Source organism: Rutilus rutilus, assembly GCF_951802725.1.
Source record: "Rutilus rutilus genome assembly, chromosome: 23".
Classification (NCBI taxonomy): Eukaryota; Metazoa; Chordata; class Actinopteri; order Cypriniformes; family Leuciscidae; genus Rutilus; species Rutilus rutilus.
In genome coordinates, this window is record NC_140233.1 from 18,410,250 (window position 1) to 18,421,861 (window position 11,612).

At 37.1% G+C, this 11,612-nt stretch overlaps 1 protein-coding gene across 4 annotated transcripts; it reads left to right on the forward strand.

The window, feature by feature from the left end:
* Nucleotides 1–1,350: 1,350 nt before the first annotated feature.
* lactb (lactamase, beta) lies at nucleotides 1,351–7,956 on the forward strand. Of its 4 annotated transcripts, none has more exons than XM_084397576.1 (7): nucleotides 1,351–1,632; nucleotides 2,667–2,910; nucleotides 3,955–4,021; nucleotides 4,247–4,437; nucleotides 4,584–4,884; nucleotides 6,244–6,409; nucleotides 7,262–7,956. In XM_084397576.1, the coding sequence occupies exons 2-7, from the start codon at nucleotides 2,689–2,691 to the stop codon at nucleotides 7,791–7,793; spliced, it is 1,479 nt and encodes a 492-aa protein (XP_084253702.1). In that variant the 5' UTR covers nucleotides 1,351–1,632; nucleotides 2,667–2,688; the 3' UTR covers nucleotides 7,794–7,956. The 4 variants fall into 4 exon arrangements, with proteins under 4 accessions (XP_084253702.1, XP_084253701.1, XP_084253700.1 ...); XM_084397575.1 differs by having other exon boundaries at nucleotides 1,499–1,632; nucleotides 2,667–2,916; XM_084397574.1 differs by lacking the exon at nucleotides 1,351–1,632 and having other exon boundaries at nucleotides 2,439–2,910.
* The last annotated feature ends 3,656 nt before the right edge of the window (nucleotides 7,957–11,612 follow it).

The following is an 11,612-nucleotide window of genomic DNA, read 5'->3' on the forward strand; positions in this document are numbered from 1 at the left end:
GAGTGAATGAAAATATGAATTCGGACACTGAGTTCGCCGGAAGGGCTGACGATTTTGCATAATTTGTGCTTTGTTTAATAATCATTTGAAATTTGGCAAAGTGCCAGCTCCAGTAGTAATGAAAAGATTTATCTTGAACTCTATGGAAACTATGTATGTATCTAACTTTATTTAAATAATTTAATCAATTAAGAAGGAATTTATACCTGTATGATATTGGGTCGTATCCACATCGGACCAGCGGTTTGTTGAATGAATGAATGGATGGATGGATGGATGGATGATTCAGCTTCAGGCGCCATCTTCTGGGCAGATGCGGGACTTCATGTGACGCGACCCTCACAGTTATGGGTATTCTCTAGCCATTGATTGATTGTACATCGGTTTTACACTCGTTATTGCGGTGCATTATGGGATTGAATGAGTGCACTCGATAACGTCCACTATGGTTTCAACATCACTTCAAATTGCTGTCCCTTCAAATAGTGCCCAATTTAAAGGTATAGGGGGCGATTTCAGACACCGCAATGCTGTGAGATATGAGGTTGGTGAGCGATGATATTTGCTTCTGTTGAATGTGCCAGTGATGAAGTATGCAATTGTTCAACAGCAGAATTCCTGGAGAAAAACTACACTACCCATGATGCTGTACAGAAAATCCACCAATCAGAGACTTGAAACGAGCAAAACACGGCAAAAGATCTCATTAGCTCCGCCCACTCCCATGAACAACTGCAAAAATGTTTGTATACAGATGCATATTTTGCAAATAACTTAAAATATGTAATACTTTTATACATTTAATGAACATTTTTTTAAACGAGTAGTTTTTAATTTGTAATGCTTTATGGGATTGTAGCTCTTTTCATCACAAAAGGCGTTAGGTTCACAGTCTACTTTTATCAGATTTTCAAAAACTTTTTGTTCAAATAAGTTTATAATTTGTTTTTTTATTCACTTCGTAGCTTGTTGGCTTGATTCATGGCTTAAAACGCTTTAAAGACACTTTTTAAAATTGCTATGGGAAAAAGTGGGTGCACAGTAGCACACTATGCTCTCTATAGCAGAGGATGTTGCCTAATAACAAATCAGACTATCTGCTTCCTTCTGTTAAATATCATATTTGCTGCTTGTTGCATAAATATCCCACTGGAAGATTTGAATTGTATTGTGTTGGCAGTTGGAAGGTGTGGCATGTTACAGTGCAGGACGTGAACTAACATAATGGGTTCTGCTTGTTAAAACCGCATGATTACAAAACCAGACCTAATGATTAAACATAACCTAATTCTTGAGGATGCAGTTAAACCTGATGCAACATTTGTGCTGTTGGTAATGGTGTTGCATGATAATGTCAAGGTGACGTTTTAGGGAGCATCACTGTTTTGACTGCAGCTGTTTCATACTGTAAATAAACTGTAAGAGCTGAAAGCTGGACAAATGCAGGGTCATGCTTGACTATTGCAGCATGTCTTCACAAATTGTATACTCAAAGAATCCAGTGTGAATAAATATGCTAGATCAGAAGAAAAAAAATTGTATGTGAAAATGTATTCATGCTTATCCACATACAGAGAAGCTCCTGGCAAGGTGAGCTGGTCCTTAAAACACCGATATCGTGAAAGGTCAAAGGTAAGTCATTCAAAATTAATGAATAATTCAGAATTCATTGGTGCAGAAAGAACATGTGGGTTACACCGGTCGTTTATAACACAAAGCGATATGTTAAGTGATTGGACCTGTTGTTAATAAACACGATACAATGATCTATAGTTCACTAAACTACCTGTAGGCTGTGTTATGTGACATATTTATTAATATTTGTCCTGCAACTGTCCAAGTAGCAGCTGCTAAACAGTCCATATGAGCTTCGTTGTTGTTGTTGTTGTTGACAGCAGCTCTAAGGCTGGGCCTGCTGTCTGAGCAGAATTCGCACATCTGATTGGCCAACGTCATAGCCACAACGAATATATGAGCCAATCAGCCGTTGGTTTTCAAAGCCTCTACAGTTTTCAAATTAAAAGACCTTTTACGTCTCATGGATGTTGAATACCTTTTTCCTTACCTGTTCATTCAAACCAAAGATAGGACTTTGTTCAAACTTATCAAAACAAATAAACTTATTTTTTATGAAAAAGATCATATCCGGTCGAAAAAAAATTGTGAAGAAATTCACATGCAGGCAGACAGACTTGTGAAATGTATATAACTAAAAGAAAGTTGAAATGTTTAAGCATTTGTCTTTAGATTATTTATTTTTTAAGATCATGAGTTTTTCAATGTGCGATACATGATTAAATTGTAATTTTATGTAATTTATTACATATTTTAAATATAAATATGAAATTATTATTGCATGTAAATTCAAATATGTTAATTTAAAAAATAATATAAAGTATTCCAAAAAATCTATTTGATATTTCATGTTAAAAAAAGTCATGGACTTTTATTCTGTAAAATAGAGCGGTAGTCAGTCTTTCAGTCGCTTTTGTAGAGTTCAAACGTGAACTCTTTGCTGTTTTCTTCCTATAAACTATTTTATCCTTTTTTATTATTCGTAAAACAGTCATGTCTCGGTTACTGTGTTTATCACGGGGTCTCATATGCACAAAATGTAAATGCAGTGCTCAGAAATCCGAGCCCTTTGTGTCTCTGTTGACACACAGAGTGAAGTTCAGAGATCAGCTGATGAAGAGATTCATTTCGACACCCAGAAGACCTGTCATCCCGTCCTTCAGCAACCGACACACGGCCTTATGGCTGTTCGGCATCGGGACGGGCTTTGTTCTGGCTCTGGGCCTGAAATATCGTGACTCTGCCTCAGAACACTGTGAATGTAACGCACAGAAGACTGTCTCACAGTACACCTGTGCTATAGAGACCAGCAGAGACCTTCTGCGGCGGATAAAGGTACAGGTATCACGACCAGACTTCTTTTACTACTGATACATGTCTTTTATTTTTCATCATAGTTTTTAGTTGGTTGAACTAGCCGGATAACATTTCATTGTCAACAAGTTCCGCTGTACTTTGGTATATATTTGACAAACTTTAAAGTTTATTAAGGTTTATTTCATTTCAAAATCTGTAATATTGATAATATAATATTTATATATGAAAAGTAGTGCTGTCAAATCGATTAATCGCATCTAATATATATATATATATGTATATGTGTGTGCGTGTGCGTGTGCGTGCACAAACTATAATATTTACAAACTTTTATGTTAGATTAATAGGTTTATTTCATTTCAAAATCTGTAATACTGATAATATAATATTTATATTATATGAAAAGTAGTGCTGTCAAATCGATTAATCGCATCTAATATAAAAAATATATATATTTTTGTGCATTTATGTTAGATTAATAATAATGATTAATACTTAATTAATCATTCACGATGAATCAATTTGTTAACATTAATAAAAACTGATGAATATTTTTATATTTACATATTTTAAATATTAAAAAAAATTTTTAAATATTTGAATTCTCAATCTTTATTTAATCAGTTTATTCAATTGTTCAATATGTTTATGATTAAAATAGTTATTAAATAATATTTTATTAATGAAAAATATAATTATATATTTTCTGTTTATTACTATGGATATATGTATAATGTATTAAAAATATTCATTTGAAGTCATAATATTCATTTGAATCTATCTAAATACGTATTTTTGATCTTATTGCAAATGATTCATTTTTTGTATATTTTTTACCTCGTAATTTTTAATAAAATCTGTCAATATAACTTCATCTTCTGGTGAAAGAGTTTTATATGCAAATCTGAGCTGGTGTTCTTTTATTTTATTCAATTGTATTATTATATATTTTTTTATACATTTTTGTGTCTTTTATATATATATATATATATATATAGTGAAAATTCAATAAACATAATTATAAAAAAAAGGTTTATAGTGCAGAATGGTGTAATTTTTCAGGATGAAGTTGCCGCTCCTGGGATGGTTATTGGAGTCTCGGTGGACGGCTGCCATGTTTGGTGTGAAGGTAGGAAGTCCTCCACTGCTCATTTAGGTCTGGTCCTGAAAAGGCTCATGGGTAATCTGCACTTCTGTGGGATGTACAGAAACATGCATAATGGCTGTGCATGCTTAAAATGAAAATGCACATCACATGCACATGCAAAGGCCACAAGTTTACCAAGTCTTTAGAAACCGAGGAGTGTTTTAGTGGTTCTGAAAGTGAACCCTAGCTGTGCATGTTCTCTCTGAGGCGTTGGCTATGCGGATCTGGAGAACAGAGTGTCTTGTGGTCCGGAAACGGTGATGAGAATCGCCAGCATCAGTAAACCTCTGACTGCAGCGGCCGTCGCCAGACTCTGGGAGGAGGGCAAGATCGATCTCGATGCCCCTGTCCAAAAATACGTCCCTGAGTTCCCACACAAGCAATTCGAAGGAGAGAATGTGAGCACATGCATTTAAAAAAGAGGTTTTTAATTACATTTATTTATTTAAAATATGTGTGCTCGACTATATATACAGTGAGTATAATAATTGATTAATAATGAATTTGGTTTGGCTTCGCATTCTTCCCTTTGTCCTTAAACCAGGTCACAATAACCCCTCGGATGCTCCTGTCCCACTTGAGTGGCATCCGTCATTATGAAAAAGATGGGCAAAAAGTGAGAGAGGACAAGGAGAAAGCAAAGCGCCTTCTGAAGCCCCCGGAGAAGAAAGAAGAGAAGGGCTCGGCTGAAAACAAAGAGAAGCCGAAAGCGGAGGACAGCGGCGCCAAGAGCAAAAAGAAGAAGAAGGAGTTCGAGCAGGAGGAGTACTACCTCAAAGACAACTTTGAGAATGTCATCCAGGCTTTGGACTTATTCAAAGACGATCCTCTGATTTTTAAACCCGGTATGTTTTCATTCCACTCAGAACAAAGCGATGTCTCCTGAAATGCCTGAAGATCTGATTTTAGATGATGATAGGTTTATTTTTAGAGCATCTTGCCTTGAAAATGTCATCTTTTTAAAGGAATAGCTTACCATCTCAGGTCATTCCAAACCTGACTGAGCAAATTCAAAATATCTTTGGTGGACTCCCACTACATTTACACGCACACTCATAATGCGATTGTTATGAGATTTAGGCAATTCTTTGATAAAATTGATGTGATTAAGCCATAGGCGTAATTTGCGGGTGGGACGGGTGGGACATGTCCCCACCACTTTTTGCTAAGGTCGATATTGTCCCCACCACTTTTGAAACATCTCGCGGCACGAATGTACCAATACAAATAAATAAAAGATCTCCAGTTAACTAGCAGAGCATTCATTTAGTTCGTTTGTAAGAGGCGATCTAGCACTGAAATGTGTTGTTTTTGAAATCAAGTGATCAAAGTGCTCGTTGTCGCTGCGAGCAGATACAGATACAGACACAGGCATGGATACTGTGTTCTCTTGTGGCTCGCGCACAGTCATCACTCGGACGCGTGCTTCAATCCGTTGTGGAGACTCTCTATTCGTTCCGGTGAAATTACAAAACAAAATGCATATAAACGTATGATTGCCTGATATACAACCACTGATAAACATAATGGGTTTTAATGAGAAAAAATATATATATATACGAGTGCGGATTAGAACCCACAACCTCTTACACGCTTGGCAATAGTTCTACCACTGGACCATTTCAGCAAACACAATTTTTTAAAGGATTTACCAATACCAACATATATCAAACCTCATTAAACGACAAATTAAACCCATGTACTATTTCAATCGATTGATGGACATGTTATTGTACATACATCGATTTATGATTTAGCATTCATGGCCCAGTCTATTGTGATTGGTCTACTCTGCTCTGATTGGTCAGATGGCCCAGTCAGTTGTGATTGGTCCACTGCTTACAGCGCGTGTCGGAAACGAAACGCCCATTATCTGAATTTCAGATCCGGATCTTCCTCAGCACTTTATACACAGTGATACGAACAGTAACGATGACGTCGGTTTTATCATATTTATTCAAGACTGGAATTCGACACTGGAATTACTGACGACTCGTTTCAGGCAGTTCAAAATCAGTTCTTTCTTTTGGGAGACAATACGTTTTATTTTTCTGCACTTTGAGTTTTGAAACTATGCAGATTTTTTTACATTCACAAACAGCTGTATAACACTACATCACATTACTGGTGCACTTGTAGACTTAGTCAATGTTGACTTCAGTTGTTGTAATTTGTCCTTATTCTATCTTACACGACCTCTGTAGGTTCTACATTCCTGTATTCCACGCATGCTTTCACTCTACTGAGCGCCGTGGTGGAGAGAGCCGCAGGGCAGCGCTTCCTCGACCACATGATGAAGATGTTTCGTGAGCTGGGCATGCTCAACACCGTACCAGACGAAAACGACCCAATCATATACAACCGCTCGAGGTAAAAGAGACATAACAATTCAAACACATGTGAATCTGCAGCTGTCAGGTGGTACAATCTCTCCGAAAATTCAGAGTTTACAAGTTGTAATTACGGGTTCTATGAGGACATGAACGCTTTTTACGAGTCGGAATCTCGTAACTACAGTAATTCTGACATGGCGTAAACGCACCTATACTTAAAGTCCCCCTGTGGTGAAAATCAAGCTTTTAATGTTGTTTATATGTTTATGTGGTGTTTTTAATATGCTTTAAGACAAACCATGTACAAATTCATAAGTCAACACCATTGCTGAGTATTTTCTCCTTAAAACTGCAGTGAACCAAAGACAGTCTCAAAAACGCGGTTTGAAATCGCTGGTGTTTCTGACGTCACAAACTACCTTCGCCAAATCACGCCCATTAAAAACCGTTTTTGGTATTTAAAAATCTTTTTTGTTATTAAAAATCTTTTTTGGTAAATAAAATAAAATATAAATATTAGATGAAAAAAACGAAATTTGTTCAGGCCGTAAAATGTCATGTGGTGCGACTTCCCAAAAATTTAATTATATTTATGAATTAATAATCCATTATAATTGTTATTAAAAATGGCGTTTTACCTTTATTTTACCTTTATATTTAAATATGTTTTTAAATCTTTTTTGAGAAAACGTATTCAAGGTGTAAGGAAAATATGTTGTTACTTTTTAATTGATGGTTACACCACATGAGATTTTTATTAGTCAAAATCATTATAAAACCAACATTTAGATTTCATATGATGGCACCATGGATTTCAAACCAGATTTCTAAAGGATTTTTCCTCTTATCAGTCACTGACCTGTATCACATTCTCCCCTGTTTTCTGCAGATTCTACCACTTCAACAAAAAGCGCCGTGTTGTAAACTGTCCCTATGTGGACAATTCGTACAAATGGGCTGGAGGTGGATTTCTGTCCACTGTGAGTGACCTTCTGGTCTTCGGTAACGCTCTGCTCTACAGCTATCAGATGGCCGAAGCGAAGAACACAGACGGGCTGCTTCCTGGCTTCTTCAGACCCCACACAGCCAAAGCCATATGGGCACCGGTGGACAAAACAGAGGCATCGTGGGACAAAGATGGACTGTACGCCCAGGGCTGGCTGGTCGTGGAGAAACAGCAGAAATACGGGCAGTGCCGCAGCCGCAGACATTACGTCTCGCACACAGGGGGCGCTGTGGGGGCTAGTAGCGTCCTGCTGGTGTTGCCCAGAGAGCAGCTCACCAATCAGAAGCTGCCTCCTCCACAGGGGGTGGTGGTGACCATCATCACTAACATGCAGTCAGTGGGGCTCAATACCACCGCGCTCAAGATTGCACAAACATTTGACAAGGCCAGGGACGGAGAAATCGCGTCTACTTGATACTCACACACACACAGAACTGGTCCTTTTGTAGCCGTTTTGGTGAACATCAGGATGCTGAGGTGCGTCCATGCTTCGGTTATAAGTGAACAGTTGTGCCGAGCGATCATTTTGATAGCTTTTATACACGTGATTGAATAAAAAAGTATTATGGAAACTTTGATGACGGCCTCTTTTCATTTTCCTTCCACATTCAGCATGTTATGCACATAATCTGGTGATTTATCACAATTATTAAAGGGTAGTTGGGATGACAAGCAGTGCAGATTTCATGAGCTCATATTTATTTTCAGTCTACATGGAATATAAATTTATTTGGAAGAAGTGAAGTGCATAAAGTCAAAACCTGGTTAAAATGGTGTGAAACATTGATCGATTACAGTGCCCAAAAACATTTTACTTTACACATTTATTCACATTTTAACAAATGGGAATTCAATAATAAAAGGAATTTCTATAGTCATTTGAAAACAATCATAAAGGATCATAGTAGGAATTTTGTTCAGGATTCAAGCATGGAACAAAATACAGCCTAGATTTTTAACTAGTGTGATTACTTGTAGGTATTTGTTAATCCAACAGTATCTTGTTTGATCAGAATCTTACTGATTCCAAAAGACTAATAATAATATTTATTTATTTGTATAGATAGATATGAAACGTCATGCTCACTGATCTCCACTAGATGGAAGCACTGTCATCAGTTCAGTTTCAAGTCTGAATAAACTTAAATTCTTTCATACCATTAGTAGAAAGAGCAGAGTATTTAAACTAAATTATTATATTTGACTTTCGATGTCTTTTTTTTAGTAGTCAGAAAACAACAAGCAGTCAAATGAAAAGTGACTAATAAGTTAAACAGATATTGGTGTGCATAAAAACAAGCAATGGATTTCTTAATATAATTTTTATTAAATTCAGCTTTTTTTTTAACCCATTATTAGTTTATATGCCTATATAAGATATAGTTTACATAGGATCTATACTATAGTTATTAACAGTCAATATTAATTACTCATATATACAAAATCTTCATTTGTCACATGTATGTTCAACTGGTACAGCAGTTCAATCATTTACAGTATAAAGTCATCAGCTGTTTGTGGTTTTCCACTGATGTTACCAATTCACCAACATACTTCTAATAGTTGTTGTTGTTATTGTTTTTATGTTTGTTGTTGTTATTGTTTTTGCTAATATTATTATTTGGTGGTGTTGTTATTTTTGTTGTTGCTTTTTTTTTTGCCATAAATTTAGTGGTTGTTATTTAAATTTTGCTGTTGTTATTACTTTTGTTTTTATTTTTGTAGTAGTTGATATTTTTGTTGTTGTTATTATTATTCTTTTTTAATTATTATTACTTTTTTTATTTATTTTTTAAACAACACCCGATGGCCAAAAATTGTTCTTTAAACACGAGCGCGAAGGCGCGCGCGCATCACAAATGACGTCATCGCGGAGTGGGCGATAGTGCGCGAGACCCCATTTCGCTTGGCGGTGTGCACGACATTTTTTTTTACTTTCCGCGCGGCTCCGCTTCGAAGACGCAGGACAAAATGAGCCTACAAGAGCATAATAAGCCTTTTTCATAAACATAAATGTCCATGTTTAATAAAAATGTTCACGAAACTAAATGAAAATGTTTAGTGAAATTAGAAAATATTTAAGAGATCGTTTAATAAAGTTGTATCCATACATGTTCTCATATCCATATATTTTGTTCTAATGTCACTGGATTCTTTTGCAGTGTGGTATTGGTGGTGTACTAAAATAAACATCGTCACCTGTGCCAAAAAGACAGGCACTTAGTGCAAATATACACTCCGTTATCAGAAATGTAAAAAAAAGAAGGATTTTATTTTTTTTCTTCCACTCGCTTGGGCCCCACATTGGATAATCGGGCCCTATCTAACGTTATATCCCGTGAGAAAGCACAACACAGAGACCCTCCATCACCCTCTGAGCAAACTCTTCTCGGTCTTCTGGTGATCTTCTATTGGTCTTCACTGCAGATATAAAGCAGTCTCTTGCTTCAGAACGGGTGATTCATCGGGCACTGTGGTGAGTGGAGGTGTCCATAAGGCAGTGGTTTTCAATTATAGTCCCAGCTGGTTAAGAAAGAGCTCCATGAACTGAACTGAGTGTGTCATAGAACGGTAGTTCCCGGGACCAGGACTGAAAACCACTGCCATTAGACACTGTGCGGGTGCTTTCTTCCTTTAAATCTTCAAATTCTTTCTTCAACTCCCAGTGTGTAGTGGAAAAAGACGGAAATCGAATACTTCCCTAGGCCTACTATATAGTATGCGAAAAACAGTAGCCTACGCCAACAGAGTAGTATATCCGAACACATAGTATTCGAAAACCAAAAACGGTAGGCGAGAAGTCCCCGGATTACCTACGAGATTCTGAAGAGCACATTCCGTGGACACTTTACATCCATGAGGCCACGGGAGAGGTTGTCTTCTATAAGGGGAGAAATTCCACTCTCAGTAAACTTCCGGCTTCTGAACTGGTTGCAGTTCCACTCTGGTTCCATATGAGGGCGCTCACAGGACGAGTGCAGAATGAATGGAGGTCTATGGCGCTATACCCCTCAAAATCCACTTTTCTCAGGATATAATTTTTTGTCTAGTAATTTGAATATTGTATTCGAAAGGAGATGCAAAGAAATTACACATTGCTGGGTGTTAGATTTTTTAGAGTCACTTATTTGCTTTAAAAAGTCTTTTAAAATGTCAATGACGTCATACACATCGTATGACCAGAGATACTGCTTTACGGCAATCCTTCAGTCACTTTGGTGCTTTCGCGCTCTGCACTTTGTTTTCTCTCGAGGCATCGACAACACAGCTGACACAGGTAAATACACGTGCTAGAAGAGTTTTTGTTTTGTTTGTTTCTGTTCCCGCTTCGAATGCCATGATGCCATCAAGCGGTATCTCTGGTCGTAATCAGTCCTTCACTGACCAATCAGCGTTCATTAGCAGAATGCTAGCGTGTTATGGGCAACAACAATTCAACCTGTAAGAAATCGTACTCGTAAAAGTACTCGGTCATTCAACTTTCGACCTATAACCCACGTTGAACTTTCTCAACGGCAATCGGGTGAAAGAGACAAATTTAGCCGTCTAGCTCCATAGACTCCCATTCATTTTGCACTCATGGGCGATCGACCCCAGTGGAACTCTGGTGGAACTACAACCAAAATTCGGTACAATAGGACTTGTTGCTGGTAGGTCACATGACGTATACAACATGATGGATGTAGAACGTCTGTATTACATTTACACTACACACATTCATACTATATGATACTCCGTAGATACTCCGTAATCTGAACAATTCCACAGAGGATCCACCTCCCCTCCAATTATTGACACAACTAGACAACTTTAACAGCTCGCTCAGCATAAAATAAAACTGTTTTTCAAATGTACTATTCATTTTATTTGACGTTTATCTATCTGTTACAGTCAGATTAATTAGTGGGACAAGAAAGTGCTGGTAAATATTCCAGTTCATTTTCATCCATCTGGTTTATTCATTAGTACATCTCACTGGAATCACATTGCATTATGGGATACATTGCCCATTGTACTGTGTTGTTGTATACTGCACATTTTTTCACATACAGTAGAACTTCAATACAGAAAACTTGCATACTGTGTACATATTCTACAAATATATGAGTAGCATAGGCCAGGGGTTCCCAAACTTTTTCATTCTAGGACCCACCTAGACAAGTATAATCAATCTCAAGACCCACTTGCACTGGTGCTACCAACTTTCTCAGTTGGTCGCATCAGAATGATTTGG